This window comes from Pithys albifrons, chromosome 10 (genome assembly GCF_047495875.1).
Source record: "Pithys albifrons albifrons isolate INPA30051 chromosome 10, PitAlb_v1, whole genome shotgun sequence".
In the NCBI taxonomy this organism is placed as follows: Eukaryota; Metazoa; Chordata; class Aves; order Passeriformes; family Thamnophilidae; genus Pithys; species Pithys albifrons.
Window position 1 is genome coordinate 19,021,853 of NC_092467.1, and position 21,740 is coordinate 19,043,592.

Consider the following 21,740-nt stretch of genomic DNA (forward strand, 5'->3'; position numbering starts at 1 on the left):
TGAGTCTGCATTCTGTTTTCAACACCCTAGTTTGGAGTTAACTGCATTAGACCACATCCTCTGAGGAACTAAGTACCTCCTGAGCTGCAACGGGACCAGCTCTGTACTAGCTAATCTCACCTGACAGTCTTCCCTGGTCTTTATCTCCGTGCCTACAACTACCACCTGGCAGTGAGGCGACTACTGAGCCTTACTCGCGTAGCAAGTGCCCGAGCACCGGCGGAGGGCGGTGGGGCAGGGGGAGCCGGGTCCGCAGGCGGGCGCAGGGCACGTGGGCGGCAATCGCCCTCCTCCGCCGGGACATAAAGGCGGCGCGGCCGGCGGGACAGTGTACGGGGCTCGGCTGCGCGGCGGTCGGGTCGCGGCTCCGGCTCCTCTGTCCGCCGCCCTGCCCGGGCAGCGGCCGAGCCCTGCGGCCCCATGGAGATCTCGCTCAAGTACCTGTCCGGCGGCCGGGCCGCCGCCAGCGGGTGAGCGGGACGGGACGGGACGGGCGTGGAGTCACCCTGTCAGGTCACCCCGCCCGGCGGGAGCGGGGTCAGTGTCGGGGCGCTCCTTCGCCAGCGGCTGCGGGAGGGAGCGAAACGCCTTGGGGCGCGGGCCGAGCCCAGCCCGCCGGTCGGGGCCGCGGCAAGGGGGGATGTGCACCCCGCACCGGGAAGGGGCGCTCCCGCCGCGGCTTGCGGGCTGTGGGCGCAGGTGCTGCTCCAAACTCGTGTTTCGTTCTGCTACATGAGGTAGGTCCTGTCCTCTCGTCGGGGCTGGCGTCGTCCGGCTGGTGAGCAGCGGAAAGGCCCCGCCGCTGTCATGCAGGTGCCTCGCGGGCAGGGAGAGGGTCTGCGGAGGCTCCGTGTGTGCCTCGGGCGCAGGGGCTGCGGCCGCTGCGGGACAGTGGAGCTCTGCACAGGAGGGCTTTTCACTCGCTGTCTGACTTCGCTTTCCTGAGAAGCGCGAAGCGATGTCCTCCTCTAGGCGAGTGCTGAGCTTAATAGAAATCGTGAAGGTGAAGCTGGGGTTGCCTGAGTTTATATTTAGACCTCAACTCGGTGCTCTCTTTTTTCCCCGTTTTCCTCTTATTCTTTCCTCCTTAACACCTCGTCAATCTCGTTAATACCTCTGCAAGATGTAGAGAGCAAGTAGATAAATGTTCTTCATGTGGAGCTCTGGTGGACACTGTTAGTGTTGCTACAGTAGTGAGTTATTGATTAAAAACAAACAACTGTGCTCTCTTAGTGCGTTGCAGCCACTTGACGCAATGTTGCTTTTTCTGTCAGGTGAAGAGCTAAGTATTAAAACCGTATTTCGTAAGTAGGCAGCTGCAAATTGTAGTCCTTACTGTTGAAACCTCTTTCTAGAGCAGAATGCTGAGCCCTGAAGTGCCTTGCAACACAACATTGTCAGAGCAACAGTCTATCCTACCAGCTACAGCATGGCAATGGCGGTTATAGTAAAGCAGCTGTTAGAACTGAGTTAGTAAGTTATTATATAAGTAACACATGACACCTGGACATGTATCTAAGCATGTATAGTAGTTAGTCTTCATTCAGAAAAAAAATTTGCTTCTGTTAGTGCTTTACAAAGCATATTATGGAAACCTGCTGAGAGGTGTTAATTACACTAGTGCATCTGAATTGAATTGTTTAATTTCTCTACCTTGAACTAGGTGCTTTAATTGGATTACATTTAGATTATCCTGCTAATAACCATTTGGTAGAACTAGATAGTTTGTTTTAAATGTGATAAGTTGCTGTTAGTCTCTTAGAGCGTTTAAACTCCTTCAATGCTTTGATTGAAGATTCTGGTTCTACAGATTTAATGCAATCTATTTAGATGTAATTTTGAATCTATCCTAGAAACAAATGGAATGAAAAACAGTTGCTGTATTTGAGCTGTTGCCAGGTAAATTATTTCTTAAGTACCACACAAAAGAATGCCTGTTCTACATGGGAAGAAAAAGGCCAACAGTGATATATAGGCATGAATCTTGGTTCTTCCTCTTAAGCTGAAAAAGTCTGTTGCTTTCCTTGTCAGAATTTCCTGCTCAAAATTTCTACATCTTAATAAAGGAAGCTAAAGATGTCAGTGAAAATAATCTTTAGACAATGAAGTTAAGTGAGGGTTGTGTGGAAGTGGAAACGCTGTTATTGGCCTACATGGAGTTTTTGGAATATCAACAGGGTCTTGAAAGACAACTTTGGAATAAACTACTACAACCATGTCTTTCATGGTATGCATTTGAATATAAAAAAGAGTAGTGTCATTATAAAGTTTGCTGTTTGATTTTGGGGCTTTTGTTTGTTTGCACCTCTTTTAAGGATCTGTCACTTTTGATATACTTTTACTGGAAGCTTAGAGGAAGATTTTGCTGAAGTCTTGGAGTGGTCCTCAAGTCATACCTTCATGCTTTAAATCTAGACCAGATCCAGTTTAACCCTGTTCTGTTTCCTCTTTCTTTCCCACCTACTCCTGTGACTTTTGCCATCATTTAGCTCTTATTCCTTGCGTACCCACACAAATGGTTCTGTCCATTCAAGAGAAGCTGGTACAGGAGCAGCAATGTCTTTGGGTGTCAGTGCACGATTGAAGTATGTATGTGCCTTTTTTCTTAGACAGTGTTCACAGTGATAATTTTCATATGCTTTTCTGTCAGGTGTGTTTACATTTTTTGAAGTTTTTGTGTCTTAAACACTATTAAAGCTAGTCCAGGATGTTTTATTATAAATTTAAATAGGGATGCAGCCCACAGTTTCTTTTTGTTAAAAACTTCCCATGTTTTTTCTACCTCAAAAACCAAAATCCTTTTACCTCCCATGCTCTTCATGAATGTTTGATTTAAGGATGTGTAATAAAGATGACTTTTGAGCTCCTAATGTTAAAATAGATCTTTTGGGGTTTTTTTCACTTCCTCTTCTGAAGAGACACCACAGTGTTAACTTTACTGTGCTTTTTACTCTTAAATTTCTTTTCTTGTGGGACAGCTCGTTCTAGCAAATCAAATGTGCTTTGTGGTCTACAGTTTCAGACAGATCAGGACACAAAAAGTAAAAATGCATCTGAAAACTTGTAATCAATGCTTTTGGGTTTTGGTTTTGGTTCCAAAACTTGGAATCAATGCTAAGACAAAATGTTATCCTTTATAAAATTCAGAGCATCAGGAATGCTATTCTGAATAGTAATTTCAACTGATAATCAGCTATGTTAGACACAAACCTCTTAATATATAAAGGGAGGGAAAAATATTTCAAGTTTCTGATCTGCGTGTGAAATAGGAAAGTTCTGAAAATTATTGTACTGGAAAACAGGGTTAAAATGATTAGGAGAAGGGGAGAAGTTTTCAATGTTCCTTTCAGATGAGAAGAAGAAACATAAGGTGATTTAAGACACCTACAACAACAATACTCTGTGCTTGGTCCTCTGATTTTTGTGCCCAGATATTTAAATAAATAAATGGCTATGAATTTTGCCCTTAAAACTGCATGCTCACAACAGAAATATGTGCAAACCCCACTCTGATTGTTTAATCTTTGACACCTTTTTCTGCTTGTAGAATGTGGGTTATTCAGACAAATGTGTTAACACTGGTCTGTCTTTGTTTCAAATACATATTTTTAAGAAAGAGAGAAATGTAGACTTGCTATTGCAGATACTCTTATTTAAAGCCTGTTTCCTGATAGTTATTTATCTAAATATTGTTTTGATGATTTAATATAGTTTAATGATTTTTTAATTATGTGATAATAGGTAAATATTTTTTGCATTTTGCTGTAAAACAAACAGAAAACTGTTTAAGATCTTATGTCATATAGGAATCTGAGGTGAAACTGCAGTGAGAAAATTGTCTGTCAAATAATTCCTTTGGTTTCTAATTAATATGTTATTTATGGCAGAAATATGATGACTCAGTCAGACTTAGATCTAAAAGAGACGGCTTTGAAAGAGGATTTGAAGTTTTACTTCATGAACCCATGTGAAAAATACAGAGCAAGACGTCAGATACCATGGAAACTGGCTTTGCAGATTTTGAAGATACTTATGGTTACTACACAGGTAATCTTTCCTCTGTTTTTACTCTTAAAAAGAGTAGCAATGATGTGCAAGAGAAGCAGGTGTGTGGTTCTGGGCCTTTGCCATCTCTGGACATTTGTTACTGGCTTGAATTTCCCACTACATTCCGTAAGGAAAAAATAGTATGAAAGGTGTTTAAAAGGGGAAGAATAACATAGGTTACAAAAGCCTTCTGGAGATTTTGGGGCAGCATTTGACCAGGTATTTTGCTGGTTTTTGGCATGATACTGTAAAGCAAATTACTTTTCCCTCAAAATCCAGGACTGTCTTCAGGCTTGTTGTCACAACACTGCTTCTTGTTACATTCTTATAATTTCACTGGACTATTTAATAAGTGCTGTTTTCTGATATCCAGTCAGAAAGTTGAAATGTGAATGTTCAATGTGGAAATGCCATGGTCTGTGGTGATGGGATGACTGGGCTACAGGATTCAGATGTGCCCCTGTTTCTGTCATCAAATAATTCATTTGAACAGTTGGGTACTGTTTGAGTACTAGGTAGAGGCAAAGCAGAGGGTGTTTTTAAACTTCACTAGTATCACAATGTAGTTGGTTATTTTACAGTCCACTAATAAATAGAGACTCAATGTGGAGAGAAGCAAAACAGGACACGCATGAAAATAGAAATTACTTTTTCTGAACCTTTGAAATGCAAGACTGACATCTGACAGTTTGCAAGAACAGCTGAACTGTGGGATTTCCAGTTTGTTTGACTGGCCTGCTAGACTGAGACATAACCCTGTTATGTGTCCCTGTGTTTTATTGACTGTGACAAGCTCTCTGACCTGGCTTGGGGAGGTCTGGCCTCTGCTGTTGCCCTGCTGTGTCCAAATTCCTGGTGGGGCTCTATCCACAGGCAGGAATAGGATTCAATGGTTGGTCTTTCTAGGCAAAACAACCAAAATAAATGATTTACACTAATGCTGGCACAATTGTGACCTGTAGTGGCAGAGCTATGGGGAACAGGGATTGTATTAAGATGGGGAAGGAAGTGGTAGGCAGTGTGAGCACAGTGTGAGTGGAACCTCCCTGTTTGCTTTGGGGGATTTTGAAGTTAAAAGTGGTTTTGCTTGCAGTTTCTCACTCTTCTTCTGTACTTCTGTCAGATTCTTGTGGGGCTTGGAAGCTCCATGCAATAATAAGACAGGTTCGCCTTTGCTGCTAATAACCATTTTAAACCTAGGATGAAGGTTGGCTGTTTGGGGCTTGGGATAACCTCCTGCTACTGTGCCTGTGAAGAAACTCTTGTTGCTTGGGTTTTCAGCTTCCAGGTTCTGTTTGTTTTCCTTGGTGATGGGAGGGGAGGGGGTGTGGAATGGGATTGCCCATATAGTAGGACAACACATGTCTTCAATAGTGCTCCACTGTCTGCTGTTGCTTCTTGTTACAGCTGCCTTAATCAACGTCTGGGTCAGGGAGGTGATACTTTTCGTTGCTGTAGTGTCCCATATAGATTTGTTCTAATCCTGCAGCATGACAAAGGTAGAAAAGGTGCAAGAATTTGTCCCAGAGCAAAGCAGAGCACTTCAGGGGTAGCAGGCTCTGCTGTTAAGTTAGATTATCAGCCGTTTGCATCCTCCACAAAGGTTTTGGCAAATTCCAGTTAGAGTTGTTGGTGTACAGTATGTAAAAGTTGCAAGTGATGTAGCTGTCTGTTCAGTTACTGCACTGCAAGTTTTGGAATTGGATTTCTGTTTCTCTTACCCTGCATGTGGTAACCTTGACTTTAGTAGTCTTACAGCATTAGCTAACAGGTTCTTTGCTCTCACTGTAGCAGAGTTACAGTTACAGGCATTTGTGTGTTATGTGTTTACACTAGTTGAGAGCTGTTTCCAAAATGCTGCTGTTTGACCAGTGTTCAAAATACAAATGTTTGTGTTTGTGTTTTTTTTTTTCATGTCAGCTTGTTTTTTTTGGTTTGAGTAACCAGTTGGTGGTCTCTTTCAAAGAAGAAAACACTGTTGCTTTTAAACACCTATTCCTGAAAGGCTATTCTGGAGTTGATGAAGATGACTACAGCTACAGTATATACACACAACAGGATGCTTATGACAGCATTTTCTATGTTATTAATCAGGTAAGTGTGTGTGTGTTTATAACTATGTTAAAGCTGAGCCTATAGCTACAAAATTCTGATAAGATTCTGTTTTTCTGCTTCCGTTCTTGGATTTCAGTTTTGATATTTTGGTTGATGAGTGTAGATGGGATGTCTTGAAGCTTGTGTGTAGATCTCTGCATTTTTGCCACTGGGAGATGAATCCAAACCAGAAAGCTTGAAAATCTTTCACCTTGCAGGAACTAGAACCCTGGTTTAGGTCTTACTTTGAAGACCTGTGGGCCTGAGTATACCTATGCCTGGTATTCAAAATATTTGTGCTTACAGCCATAGTGAATTGTGGCTTTGTAGTGGGTGCCAGAGCCCTCAAAATGGGGAATACAGTATTTCCAAGAGTGTAGGGACACTTGCCCTGGTTAGGGATGATATTTTAAGGAACAGTCCTTTTACAATTTTTGGAGGAAAGTGAACAAATCTAGGAGAAAAATTCAGTAAACCTTTTTGTATCTAATATTAAAACATTCAGAAGTTATGAAATGAAAGACTGTCTGTGAAACACGAAATGTCTTTTGTGTTTGGGGATGTTGATAGGCCCAGAAATTATTAACCTTGGTTGAATGGAAAGTGGCTTTAAACTACCTTTCATTTTCACTAGCCTTGAGACATCAGCTCTGATGCTTGGATTAAAGTAGTATTGCCACTGTTAGCTGTGTCCAGCAGCATCTGGGATTTACAGGAGTGCTTGTTGCTCCCTTGCCTTCTCCTCTAAGCTACAGCAGAGCCATAGGCAGATCAAATGTGCTGTCTCTGCTGTGCTGGACTCTCATTCCTGGCATGATAAATGAGTGGTGAAGTAGTTTTCTCAGTCTCTCTTTGAACTCTCAATACTGTCACTGTTTCTGCAATAAACTCTGCTTTTCTTTTTTCTTCCTTGCTTTCTTTCCTTCTTTTGTAGGCACTAAGGCTGAGGTGAAGTCCAGATATAAGACTGTAGAGAAATAATAGCTTTATATCCTCAAGAATGAGCCAGTGTGTGATACAGTCATCACAAAAAGGTCTCTTCATAACTTGTTGATGTGATATAAGTGTAGCCATATCCTGTGAAATTTGTGTATTTTAATGTTGTATGGAATTGTGAGGCTTTTATATCACATGTAAGAATTCAAAAACATTCCTGCAGGTGAACATTATGACTAGTGTTACTTTTGTTTGCTTGTTGTTTGGGGTTTTTTTGAGTGCCTTCTGGGAATAGCCAAGCCAGACAACTCCTAAGCTAAAAGCAAGAGGTTTTTTATTTTGAGATGGGCAGGTAGAAGCCCATCTTTTGGTGTTTTGTTTTGAGCTTTAATTTGAAATGCATGATTGAGTGGGTGAAACAGAAGGATATGATATTACAGAAAATAGTAATAGTGTACAGCAAAGCTGGAATTGTGAAAACTGAATTTTAGGCTTTGTGTAATGTACGACTTGGATGTTTTCTGACTTTGGGAAAAACCCCCAAACAAACCAACAACATAACCCCCCAAACATACACTTGAAAGATTACACAGGTTTTCCTTGCTTCTCTAGTAAGTTCAGTCTGGAAGTTTCTATTATGAAGAATCTATGGGAAGTTGTTACACTTGTGCCCTGACCTGTTGCAGAGGCTGTAGGAACAGAGTGTCCTGCTGCCTGGTCTGTCTGAGGCTGCTTAGAAATGTGTAGGCAAGAATTTGCTTCTACTATTTCACAGACTTGTTTGAAAGTGGCATGTGGGTAACCCAGTGCCACGTGCTGTGCTGTTAGGGGGGCAGAGCCTGAGAGCACATCTGGTCAGAGCAACAGCTGCTGCACACAGTGATCTGAAGATGTGCTCAGAGGGATGAAGACTTAGTCAGAGTGACAGGGTACAGAGGCCATGGTTTTTCTCCAGGGCTGTCTAAGCTTGTTGCAAGTTCAGCTGTGAGTACTCAAAGTGGCACTGTAAGGCAGCGCACTGGATAGAGGTGTGGTAGTTTCTCTTGCAGTTCCTTTTGGACATGGAGCAAGTGACTGCTGGGATTTTGTACCTCACAAGGTGGGCTAATACTCACAATGCCCGTAGGGAGGGGGAAATAGGGTGACACAGAATGGTGCATAATAAAATTCATGTTGAAGGGGAAAATGGACTAATCTGTATCAAAGCTAGCTAAAGAATTTTTTTAAGGAGTAGGAAACCTTGCCTGGCTTTCCATGCTTACTTATTTCAGGCCTCCAAAAACCTAAATGCTTTCCTGAGAGCAGACTAGTGCTGTACACTGCCCTGAGCTCTTTCACTAGGTGTTGTAATGGTAAAACCTGATCAATTACTGTGTGTTGATGCCTTCTTCCTCAAAAGGTCATGGGTCTGTCTGGCTTCTCTTGGACAATGTTAGCTGATGGGGAGCTGAGCTGGCAGGCAGCTGCCTGCATAGTTAGTCATTGATATTCTCAGATGTTGAGAAGCCAACGGCCACCAGAAGAGCTGTACCCTATGGCTTTCCCTTGCTTATGTGAGACTGGAAGGAGTCCAGGGATCAAAGCATATATCTTGGTTCCAGTAGACACCCAGAATATGTGGAAGGCAAGTCAGAAGAGGACTAGCCTTGAATGAAGTGTTGGTGATGCTCAGGGCTGATCCATGACTGGACAATGGTTGACTTGGCATAGCTTTGTTTGCTTCCACTTTTAGTCCTTGTTTTCATGTGTATCTTGCATATAAAGAAGGTGACTTGTGCTATATTTGCAGTAAGTGGGGAAAAATAAGTACATTCCTCACAGGCATGTTTTTGGCTGCTTCTGTGCTTGTGTGAAGCAGGCAGATTGAATTACATTTGGAGGCTGCTCAAGTTTTGTGTTATGTGCCTTGGTTGCTGGTTATGTAGTGAATGCATGGCTTCCCTCCTATGGTCACACAGGGAGTAGCTTTGGTTTTGATCTTGGCATGGATTTGATAAGAACTGTGACTTGAATTGTATGTAAAGTGATCAAGTTTCAAGTGATGTGAAAACTGTCATTTTCATGAAAGCATAAGATATCCCTGGAGCAAGTGTGGTTAGCAGTAATACTGCATTGAAGTCCCTTCCAGGCATCTAATTAAAAGCTGTCTGCTGGTTTGCTGTCTGGCATGTTGGTGATCATTTGCAGGCAGTAGGTACAGGACTCCTGGTCACTGTACCACCAGGATGCCTGTCACTAATAATTAGTGGCCAGTAACCCTCTAGTCTGAAAACTGAGTGGAGATCACATGGGAAAGTCTTATGTGAAAATATTTTTTTTTAATGTAAAAACCTGTATTGATACTCTGAATTTTGAGGTTGCAATTTGCTATATAATGCAAAAAACATAACTATCTCTAACTTCTGTTTCTAAACTAGTACAGGCATTTAAAGAACATATCCCTTGGGACCCTTGATTATGAACACGAAGGATCAGGTTTAAAAATCTGTAAACAACAGTACAAGAGACGCACAATGCTTCCTTCCAATGGTACACTGAACATAGATGTTTCTATTGAAACAGGTACAATACTGTCGAACATAAAAAATGTCTTGCTGTGGAGTACTTATATTTTAATGCTATTTTAGTAAAGCTTAAAAGAAATAGCTTTTTATGTGGTGATTTCTGGAATATTACCATGCCTCTTGCCAATTTCCTCTCTTTGTTTTTTGCCTACCTCTCTAGAAATGGCAGCTGTGTAGATTAAAAGAGACTTCAGCCACTGTCATTGAGGTGTGAAGGTCTTTATGGTTGATGGTGTGGGTGTTTTGTTTTTTTTTTTTTAACACACTTCCCTGCCTTGGTGCAAAAAGTTTAAACAGAATTCTGATTCCAGTTAGTCTGTACCTTCAGCGGATATGTGCCCTTATTGCCTGTCAGAACTGAGTCCTGGCTGATAGCTGCTCAAGAGTTAGTACACAAACCTGCTTCTGACCCCACTAGTTGGGTCTCTGTATGGATAAGTTTGCTCAAAATTAATGTTTTGCCTCATTAGGACTTGCCCCGCACCCTGATTATCTCAATTTTATGCTCCTTTCTATGTGAAGTTTTTGACATTACATCTTTTCTCTTTCCAGAATGTATCTCTTTAAAGCCAGAGGAGCTAGCTGGTAAGAAGGCAGAACTGAAGCTGAGCTCTTTTTTCAATCTTGAATTTTACAGGTATAGTGATGGGGATTTTTTTAGTATTTCATCTTGACCTTTCATATTAATATGGCGGATTTTGATTTGTGCAGTTTGTGTATGTGTATTTATACACTTTTTCAAACATCCAGGCTTATACAGGTTGAAATCTCCTTCAAGCTGAAAGGTGTTGCTCTACAGACAATCCATGCCCGTGAATTGCCTGACTGCTATGCATTTCAGAACACTGTAAGTGAATATGGGCTATGTGGCACTTCCAACATTGTATATGTAATGAGAGCTTAAGCTAAGGCGTAGATGTTACCCTTATATCTATGCTGCAAGGGAGACACGGTTGAGCATGTCCTGGCCCTTACCCCTCCTTCCCAAAGGCCGCTAAAATGGTGTTTGTGTCCTGTTGTAACTGTATAACCTGAGAGGAAAATAAGGAATTGTTCTTCTTCTAAAGGTTATATGTGGAGTTTGGCTTCTTGGAATACCACTTGTTATGCAATACACACCATGTTCTCAAATTATGTCTACACCATCATTTATAGTGACAACCTTATTAAAGCTTACCTGACCAACAATATTAATGCGTACTATGTCCAAAGCACTTAACAGGATTTTTTTCTGGAATGAAGCCTTGCTAGTCTTGTTTCTGATATAGTTCTTTATTTTCAGATAACTTTCAATAATAGAGCCCACAGTGGAAAAATCAAAGTCTATTTTGATAGTGACACTGATATACAAGAATGCAAAGACTGGCACATATTTAGCCCTGGTAAGTGTGGTGCATGTGTGTTTGCATGCCAGCAGTTATGCTTCACCCATCACTTTCCCTGGTCTATAACAGTCTGTCTAGCAAGACATCCTCATCCTGTTCATCCTTCTCCTGCCCTTAAAACAAGATAATGCAACTTGCCTAATGCAACTCATTACCTCTTGTTAATTAAGAGTTAGAAATAGTTACTTTTGTGAGTGGGGGTGTTGGGTGAGATGGCATGTTCCTCTGTGTAGACCATTGTGTGTTAGCAGCAAACTGCCAACAGGGAGGATGTTTCTTTCATTGATCTTTTGCCACTGCTGCTAGATTTAATGATGTGTATGAGCCATGGCTGGCATCTGCCATGTATTTCTAGTGTTAAGACTTGGTCTGACAGCTCAGGAATGTGCACTACAGGCCCCTTAGAGGAATAGAAGCTGTGACAGTGCTGTGCAACTGCCTCTTCCATGTGTTGACTTGCTGTAAAGGACTGTGATGGAGTAATGTTTTTTCAGTATGCTTTATCGTATCTTGATTAACAAATATGTCAAGTGGCCTGTCCTTTGCCTGGCCAAAGCCAGCTTTTCTCTGAGAACACCGTGTGGTACTGATATTTAAATTGTATCTTATAGTATGTTCTGAATAACCATGAAGTGCCCTGGCTTGTATCTACATAGAGTAATTTTTTGTGGCTGTCTTTCAACTAGATGTTCCTTAGTAGTTTATACTGCATCTAATAAGCAGCTGAAGGAGCATGCATAATTCTGAAATAGAGGTGAACTGAAATGCTATTTCAACAATTAATAATGAGTTTTGGCCTGTATTTTGAATAGTTAAAAATGTATGCTATGGAAAAGATAAGGACAATTGATGTGAGGAAGCCAAGAGAAACACTGATTTGCATTCACATGACGGTTTCTAAACTTGTGGATGAAAAGAATATAGTGCATAAAGTCAAAAAAGTTTCTTATTGCAGACTAAGGGGGGAATTTCTTTTTTAATTTAATGATACATGTCAAATCTGCGTTCCTTTTACCCCATGTAGTTGCAACACTGGGGGAGCACAGGTGGACAGGTAAAAAAAGCAGTACCTGTACTAATATGCTCATTTTGGGGTTTATTTTGAAGAATACGAACATGCTTTTTGTTCTTGTGGCTCAGCCTACATGACTGTTTTGATGTAATTCTCTGCTCAGTTATGCTTAAGATATTCTTGCAGAAAGAATATATCTTAAAACTCATCTGTTTCTTGGGTGAGAGTGTTTGAGCACAAATTGTTACAAAATGTCATATAATTTGCATTTAAAGAATGTGAAAAGACTAACTTTATTTCATTTCCTTGACTTTTTACAGTTCTCCAGAAAAACACTCAGTATATCCTAGTCTTTGATGGATTTGTCATTTTAAGTTGCTTTGCTTCTCTCATCCTCTGCACACGATCCATTATTCTTGCCTTGAGACTACAAAAGGTAAACACAGTGCTCATGATCTCAATACTTACTTGATCTCTGCCTTCTTTGCTGCTGCTGTTTTGAAGGGGTATGCTTGGAAAAGTTGAGTAGTAAACCAAGTAAATCTGTTGCAAGATGTTACTTTCTTACTGTTATCTCCAGAAAGGAGGTGTAGATGTCTTGGTGAGCAATTGCTAACTGAATTGGTTTTATTTCTGTTTGCATGGTGCTGTAGTATGAAGTATTTTGTTTTATCTACCAAGGGCAAAAGAAGGATTTGTTTGGTGCAGGATTTTATGCAAAAAGACTTCTGAATCTTTGTGCTGCAAACAGTCAACATGTGCACCTTCAAAACACAATTTCTTTCTTCCTTGGTTTGGAACAGAATTCCTATGGAGACTTTGTCATAAATTAATGCCTGAATGAACATCCCTTAAATCCAACTCTAAGTGGAGAAAATGTAAACATAGCTTTTTTTCCTTTTTTTTTTTTTTTTTTCTTTCTGGATCAGGAACCACCCTTTTTCAGTTCTTCTTTCCTTCTTTTCCTTTATAATCCCTGATCAACCGGTCTGCTCTCACCTTCTCTTCTCACCCTCCTTTGAAGACTGACACTAGCCCTGTTCAGCTTCATTTCAAGCTGCTTGCAGAGCTTTATGTAAGCAGACTTGACTCCTCTGGTCAAAATACGGATGTAAAAACTCAAGCTGGACTCTGAGATGTGCCAGCTTGTAACTGGTAACTAGCACAAACTTTGTAAGCATGTGGCTCATGAGAGTTGGTAAAAGAGTCCAGGGTAGCTAGGATATGGAAGCACAGATTCTTGTTCATCTTGCTCAATATATCCTTTTTGTAGCTTAGAAACAAGGCCAAGCATGAAGAGGACACAGTTCAACAAAGGCATTGTCAAACTGCTGTCAGGAATAGGGCCATCATGTCTATTCATGGGCAAAAAGAGCACATGAAAGCAGATATGGTAGTGTTAGGCATGGAAGTGATATTGTTTGCTCTATTGGAAATTAGAGCTCTTGCCTTGTAGTTGTATTTTTGTCTTTTTCACTTCTTCAGTTCGGTGGTCTTGCTTAGCTGGAGGTGGATATAAATTATTGTAAAGGAGATAACAGGATGTGGTTATGGTAGAGGGGATTGGTTATGAAGTCAGCTGTTCCCTAGAAAGTTTGTTTTCGTTGGCTTAAACCTATCTTAATTTTTTTTCCCTGTTTATTTCTGTTGCTATTGAGAATTAAACTATTATTCCAGCAAATATTATAGGAAAACAGGGTATGTGAAATTTTGGCATTGCTACACTGGGGCATCTGTACATATTTTTTTATCTGAGGTGACCTGTAAATAAACATCTAAATTCTTGTCAATAGAGATTTGTGGATTTCTTCTTGGAGAAGTATAAGCGTCATGTTTGCCATGCTGATCGCCTGGAGTTCATAAATGGATGGTATGTCCTGGTAATTATCAGTGATGTGATGACAATCATTGGGTCAATCCTAAAAATGGAAATAAAAGCTAAGGTGAGAGTTTATTATCTCATCTGAAATATTAGTCTTGTTACAACTATGTGTAATGTGCTTTAACTTGGGAGCAAATGGGAGTGAGCTATAATAGTCAGTAGTCATCTGTTTAATTTTGCTAGTTCATTTCCTAATACTAGTTTGACCAATAACTCAGTCACTCTTCTCCAAAGTCTTTCAATAAGACAATCCAAGTTATTTAAACATCTTATTTCCACAGTGCTGACCTCTAATCCCTGGTGTAGGACCCATGGGTAGACAGCTCTTAACAGAAAAACCCAATAATTTTGGTTCTTGGTTCTGTAAAAAGTAGTAGCACATACTAGTACAAGGAAACCAATATCCCCTTGGATACAACAGGGGTCTTGATGGCTTGTAGGATGGGAAAAATGTTTCTTACAGCTTGCTTTCCTGGCAAACATAGGCACAGACAGTGTCACCTGCTTGTCTTTGACCTACCAGTCTGGGCTTGCTGAAATCAATGTGCTTTGTTCATCTGGCAGCTCTTCAGAAGGCTTTTGGGGTTGGTGTTTGTTTGGTGTTTTTTTTTCAGTTGGTTTGTTGATTTTTTTTTCTTCAATAGATGTATGTCAACAATTCATGTGTTCATAGAACTTTGTATTCCGGGAAAAACAGAGTAGGTGGTGTGCTGCTTCTGTTTCATGTGTACTAAGGCTCAAAGGGCAGATGCCCAGAGTGGCCTTTAGAGGAAGTACTTGTAATCCTCTGGCTGTATGGTGAGGTGGGGATTGAGGATAGGAGAACTTGAGCTAGATGTCTATCTTGTGCTTATTGAAACGAGTTCTAGCCTTCTAAAGTAAAGTGCAAGTAGATTTGATTATAGTAAATTTGATTATAAACTTCACAGTAGTAAAAACAATGCTCTGGTTCTGAACATGTGACAGAGAATGTGTTCAGAGAAGTAAATACATATAGCATGAAAAAGGCTGTAATATCAAGGCTCACTTTTCATAGTGAAAGAGAGCTTATTTGCCTAACAATAGCATACAGTAACCTTTTTTCTAAAAAAATTGAGTTATTCAATCTAATTTTGAAACTGTTGTAACCAAACTAAGGGCTTTTGTTCTTCCAGATTTTATGCAAAACTTTAAGAATATCAGCATAGGCATACTTTCGTTTGCAGCACTGTTGCATTTGAATGATCTCAGTAAATAACTGCAGTTCATATTGATCTGATTTTTGTGGTGTAGCAACATCCTTTCAATATTGAACTGCCCTACTTTGTTTGTTTGAACTGCTCAAATTTTTAATAGCTGTCAAGCCGAAACACCTACTGCTTTGTAACTTGACCACCTGCTCTATTTGGATTCCTCAGAACCTCACAAGTTATGATGTCTGCAGCATTTTACTTGGAATATCAACTTTGTTTGTCTGGGTCGGAGTCATCAGATACCTGGGATATTTTCAAACCTACAATGTAAGGCGGGAATCAAATGTCTAATAATTAAAACATATATATATGCATGTGTGTATGTGTGTATATATACATATATGTCACTTTTATTCAGGTCTCCCTCTAATTCTCTAATTTTTGGTCTTTTTTTCCCCCCTTCTTTTTTCCACCAACTTGCAGGTGCTCATTTTAACTATGCAGGCATCATTGCCAAAAGTGTTAAGGTTTTGTTGTTGTGCTGGGATGATCTATCTTGGCTATACTTTCTGTGGTTGGATTGTCCTGGGACCTTATCATGAAAAGGTATGTCAGCAGTATCACTCCTTTTCTGGTCTAATGTGCGGGTGTTTAGCTCTCAGTTATAACAACAGAAATGCATCTTAAATTAATATTTCTGTATGAAAGCTGTAATGTGAAGATGGAAGTGTTTCTCCTTCCATGCATACCTCCTGCCACCTGCTCATTTTAACAAAATAACCGTATTCTTGCCTTTAATGTGTACTTGAAATCAGTGGAATCTCCTACACCTAACTGTTTTGGTTATGAGTGGGTGGTTTATCCAGACCTGCAGGAGATAAGGGGAGACCTCATTGCAGTCCACAGCTTTCTTGTGAGGGGAAGAGGAGGGACAGGCACTGATCTCTGCTCTGTGGTGACCAGTGACAGGACCTGAGGGAATGGTATGAAGTTGTGCCAGGGGAGGTTTAGGTAAATATTAGAAAAAGGTTCTTCCCACAGAGGGTGGTTGGGCACTGGAACAGGCTTCCCAGGGCAGTGGTCACAGCAGCAAGCCTGACAGAGTTCCAGAACCGTTTGGACAATGCTCTCAGGCACATGGTGTGACTCTTGGGGATGGTTCTGTGCAGGGCCAGGAGCTGAGCTCGATGATCCTTGAGGGTCCCTTTCAACTCAGCACTTTCTGTGATTCTATGTGATCTCTTTCGCCCTCTTCTGGCAATCCCAGTTCAGTTGGGTTGAGGAGGCACAGTTCACCGTTCTTTTTTTTTTTTTTTTTTTTCCTTTTTTGGGATCTGCTCTGCTCTGACTTTGTTTTTCCAAATCTTTCCCGTGCCATGTAACTTCAGCTCCTAAATTATGACTCATAAAGGGGTGGATGAATGTCTGTCTTATTTACTTTGCTTCCTACGTGTGGGTGGGTTGTGGATTTGTTTGTTTGTTTTCTTAAGGTTATTATCAAAGTGTGTGCCTGGTATGTCTTGTCTGAAACCTGGGTGCAGGAGTACGTCTTTATATGTTCTAAAACACAAGGAAAAGCAACCCTAAAGCTTGTTTGTTTTTCCTATTGGCAGATGTGACAGTTTGCAAAAAGGCAGATTCCTGTTGTGACAAATTCTAGATGTCTGTTAATTGCTAACAAATGTATGATTTCTTATTCTTGATCTCGGGTTACACACAGTATATGTGTAACAGAGAGACATGCTGCAGTCCTTGATTCAGCATCTTGTGCCTCTTCCCCCACCCTGCCCTGAGCTGTAATTCTCTCCTTTGAGCAATGTAGGTATTCAGTCTGTATGTGTTCCAAGTTGATGATATGTTTCTCTGTGGGATGCTGGATGCAGTGGGATCCTCTGCCACACTAGAGGCTCAACTGTTTAAAACAGGCAGAGCATTATTACTGTTATAACTTCCCTGCAACAGGTATGTTAATCATGTGAGCCAGAGAAAGTGTAGTCAATAACATGCTTATCTATGAAAATATTGCCTCTTGCCTAAATATCGCAGATCAATGTCAAGTAAAGCAGCTGTCACTATGGGGGGACTCCCCGCCAGTTCCCCAGTGTCCCACAGGAAGGTGATGTAGCACTGCACAGGACAGGCCTGCCCAGGGCTGGCTTCTCAGGGCTCTCCAACCACCCAAGCTGTCCTTGGGAAGAAATGGGAAGAGCCTTCACTGATATACAGAAACTTCAGAGAGCTCCTTATGATCAAAAATACAGAAATATGTATGTTGCTTTTCCTCTTTCTACTACAGTCAGAGAAAGGTAGTGGGTATCCTGCATTTTCTTTTGTCAATCCAGAGCCTTATAGGTGAGCAGTCCTCTCTGTGTCTGCATTAAAACTTGTCAGTTGCTCGGAAATTGCCCATGCCATGCCCCCTCTCTTCCCAGATAATGTACTTATGAGTTCACAGTGGCTTAAAAATTCAATAAAAAGAATAATAACAAAATAAGCCATAAGAGTAAACCAGTTCTGCTGTTCCTGTGCAACAATATGTTCTCCTTAGAAGCATATGCCTCTTGACATCCTGTTCTGGATACAGGGCCGCAAATCAAGTGAGTGTAGTCATGTTCCTTCATTGGTAATAGCCACATTAAAACATTGTGCATTAATTTGGGTTGTCTAATAAATATAGTTTACAAATCCAGTTATTTGGAGCACCAGGGCAAGAGGGGAAAGTGTGCCTACCTGGTAGCTGAATGGATTTTAGCCTCAGGGTACATTCCATGTTAGGGAAATGGAATTTGGAATTCAAGAGAATGTCCTTGAAATGAAGCTGTGATGTTCATGCAGTGTGTATACCAGTAGCTTCACAACCCAGCTATAGCTTGCACTTCCAGCTCAGAGAGGGCTTTCTGAATGATGGATAGATTATGTTATTGCATGACAAATGTAGTTTAGATCATATGAGGTCTCAAGGCTATATGCTACCACCAGGTCCTGAATACAGTATTGATTTATTACTCATACTCCAGTAATGTTGCAGAGCGGGGAAATTAGAGGATGTGGATTCTGTTCCCAGCATACTACCACTGTACAGATTCTATCAAATCACTTTATCTGTGCTTTGGCAAATGGAACGATATTTTTCTGCAGACCTAAAATTGCTTACAATTCAGTAACTTTAACTTTCTCTGGTGGTCAGATATTGACTGTTTTGCCTGTTGAATATCACAAGTTTATTTCTTGATAATAAATCTTATGTCTGAGGTCAGTATCGTGCTTAGTCAAGACTGCATTTCTCCATGGTTCTATTACAGACATGTATGTTTGTATGAATGTACAAGAAAGAGTGGTAGCATTTAATTGTCTGGGTTGGCTTTTTTCTTCTGCTAAGAGTAAAATTCAAAAGTTTTATAAAAAGAAGTAGTGGGCTTTTTCCATTTTCCCTTCAAGTATGGGTAATTGATCTTCACATTGTACTAATAATTTGTTCTCTGGTTTTTCTAGTTTGAAGATCTGAACACAGTGGCTGAATGCTTGTTTTCTTTGGTCAATGGTGATGATATGTTTGCAACATTTGCTCAAATCCAGCAGAAGAGCACATTGGTGTGGAGGTTCAGTCGCTTATATCTGTATTCCTTCATTAGTCTGTTTATATATATGATCCTCAGCCTTTTTATTGCACTCATTACTGACTCCTATGACACCATAAAGGTAAAACATTTATTTTCTTTTACACTTCTAATCAGTTTTGGATTCATTCTTGATAGTCGCTCAACACCGTACTATCTGCTGTTAGTTATGAGAGATGAGATTATTAAAATCTTTAGTTTAGTCTATGGCAAAATTGAGAGGATGACTGGATAGTCATCCAAATGACTAAGCACTAATTGATTTGAAAAATTATCCTCATTGTGTGTCAACGTCCTATTTTCTGCTGCTTCACCTGGCTTCAAAAATGTGACAGCTAAGGGAAGTGTAAATGGAAGAATGAGAGGAAAGAGTTAATTTTTTTTTTTTAAGGATAGATACATAGAGCCAGATAAGCCTTGTTTGGAGTGAACCTTTCTTCTCATGGCATCAAAAGATGAGACAGGAAGGGTTTGCTGACATCTCAGAGGTATGGGTTTGGCAGGAGTTTGGCAAGGTTCAAGCAGATAACTCTGAACTCATTTAAGACTGTCATTAAGGCACATCTGCCTTGCTTAATGTGCTGCTTAGATATGTATGGTGAAAAGGAAATGCATTCTGAAAGACCCTTCTCATTCAAGTTAAAATTGTGCCATGTTTCCAGTATGAACTGTCTGAAAGTGAAGGTAAGTTTTCAGTAATTACCTTTTGTTCTTGACCTCAAGTGCTGCCTCCCTTTTGTGCTTCTGGCAGCCTCTGTTACCAGTGAGAAGGCAATGTGGCTCATGCTCTTCAGCTTTTGTCTTTCTTGTCCTGGTGTCAGAGAAACAAGCCAGTAGAATAAGACTGGTCTGACATGAACTACGACTTCCAGACTGAGCAAGAGCCCCACTTTCTAAGCATTTCCAAATATAATTTAACTGTCTGTGCTTCTGAGTTTACTGGATGATCTGACCTGCAAAACAGTGTTTTATTGTTACTCTTCCCTGTGAGCACTTCATGTGGATCCACTGGGAGCTATTTCAGTATGCTGAACTTGTGTTTTTCACAGCATTTCTTCAGCATGGCAATGTTGAATATCCATGATAGGGCCCTTCAAATCCCACATTTGAGTTCTTAGGGAAAACAATCCCAGGACACTTGCAGTGAGCTCAGCACCTCACTGTGAACAGGGAGAATCAATCAATGCCAGTATGATTTGAAATCACTTGCTTGGCCTTATGGGCAGCAAACAAAACATAAGAGAGTCTCTGAAAATGTGAATTTTCTGTCACGTTGGTTGCTTTGTTCCACCAACTATATATGTGGTGTTTCTGGGATGGGGCTTTTTCCTTTCTACAGCAGTACTGAAGAAATAAACCAAATAGTCTGGTTTTACTGTCACTCTCTAGAGGAAATTTTAGAACATTTTGTGCCAAGTAACTTCTCGTGTCTTGTAAGCAAAACACTTTTTCTTTCAGAAATATCAAAAAAGTGGTTTTCCAGTAACAGATCTACACGAATTTCTAAAAGACCATGACAGTGGCTACAGAAAAGACCAGACTTCTATGTCATTCATTTGCTGCTGTAAGAGGTCAGTATGGTGCTTTTAATGAGCATTTTCCTGAGAAGTACACCAGTTAGCATCTCACTGCAAAATGCTGTTTCACAAATGCTGGAGCATCCAGAACTACACCTGTACTTTCAGAGTACTCTGGCAGAGGGAAACCTCATAGCCAAAAAGGAGCATGTCAGATGATGATGGGCAGGTATCCCAGTAGTGGATGTGGGTGCTTGAAAGCAACTAGTTAACAAGAACTCCAGCCAGGTACAGCTTCAGGTTTCACATACAAGTCATTGTGCAGAATAAGAGATTTTTGTCTGCTTGAGCATAATAAATATACTTCACTGTAATATGCTGTGCAGTATTGAGGGCACAAGCCTGGTAGTTGAAGTGAAAATCTAGAGCTTTTGCCACTATGGAAGGTTCTGCTTGATTGTCCCAGTGCAGGTGTTGGAGTTGTATATTGAAATGGGAGAGCACAGAACAGAAGGGTCAAACCTTAACTTGCATGGGTAAATGATTTCTATTGCATTTCTTGTTGAATGTAGAATTGTGATTTTTTTTTTCTTTTTGCAGACAACAGAGTGATGACAACTTGATACTTATTAATGGATGACTGCACATTGAAATTCGCCACTAATAAATGCAAAGAAAGCCAAGTGGTACGAAGAAGAATTCTCCAAATTGCAGTGAAGCCAACCACCTGGACCTGCCCCTCATGAACTGACTAGTCTTACCTAATTAAAGTTTTTTGGGGAAAAAACTATTAATGTGACATCAGCTGGCTGACCAGTAGAAGAGCCTAGAAGCTGTCTTTGGAATAGAGCTGTGAAGAACTCTCTCCTTGCCTGAAGTTATTTCACATTAAAGAAGGATGATTCTTGAGCATTGTCTGTGGGAGCTCCGTTTGCTAATCAGCTCTAGGAGGAAGGAAAGTGACTCTGAATCCAACTGATGTCGTTAATAAGGAAAAGAACTCTATGAAAATATTTTTAAAGAAATAGTTCTGTGTAAAAAAAGTATTAATAAAAGGTAATCAAGGAAGGAGGAATTTTTCACTTAAAGTGATGCATTCATCTATTCTACTTGGCAAATTTCATTTATTTGAAATAAATTTCTGTAAAACTAAAAAGCTGCACAACAGTGCAAAATAATTGTGGTTCTCTCTTGTATATCATTTTAACACAAACAACATATATGTTACAGTCTGTTCTTTAATAGCTTTACTAAAAAGCCATTTGTTATCCTTTTTTGACTGTCCTGTTATACCCACAATATTTGATTTGTACTGTGTCTGGAGTAAACTTACTGCTTTAGCTACAGGTAAGTACTTTTTGCATGGTTGAAAACTTTCATGGCAAGCAATACATGAAGGCTGATGGTATTTGATATTATTACACTGTGTAGCCATAATCTGGATGACAAATTTAGGCAAAAACAATGCTATGGAGCTGTATTTCTATTTCAGGCACATGTTAATTGGAAGAAAA

At 40.4% G+C, this 21,740-nt stretch overlaps 1 protein-coding gene across 4 annotated transcripts; it reads left to right on the forward strand.

Moving 5' to 3' along the window:
- Positions 1-287: 287 nt before the first annotated feature.
- MCOLN2 (mucolipin TRP cation channel 2) lies at positions 288-21,314 on the forward strand. 4 transcript variants are annotated; one of them, XM_071564659.1, is made up of 14 exons: positions 290-470; positions 3,888-4,047; positions 5,968-6,141; positions 9,495-9,639; positions 10,194-10,278; positions 10,392-10,488; positions 10,924-11,023; positions 12,359-12,474; positions 13,832-13,981; positions 15,318-15,419; positions 15,576-15,698; positions 18,585-18,791; positions 20,168-20,280; positions 20,827-21,314. In XM_071564659.1, exons 1-14 carry the CDS (start codon positions 421-423, stop codon positions 20,864-20,866), a joined length of 1,662 nt encoding a protein of 553 aa, XP_071420760.1. In that variant the 5' UTR covers positions 290-420; the 3' UTR covers positions 20,867-21,314. The 4 variants fall into 4 exon arrangements, with proteins under 4 accessions (XP_071420763.1, XP_071420760.1, XP_071420762.1 ...); XM_071564661.1 differs by lacking the exon at positions 290-470 and adding an exon at positions 533-737; XM_071564660.1 differs by lacking the exon at positions 290-470 and adding an exon at positions 2,542-2,585.
- Positions 21,315-21,740: the final 426 nt, after the last annotated feature.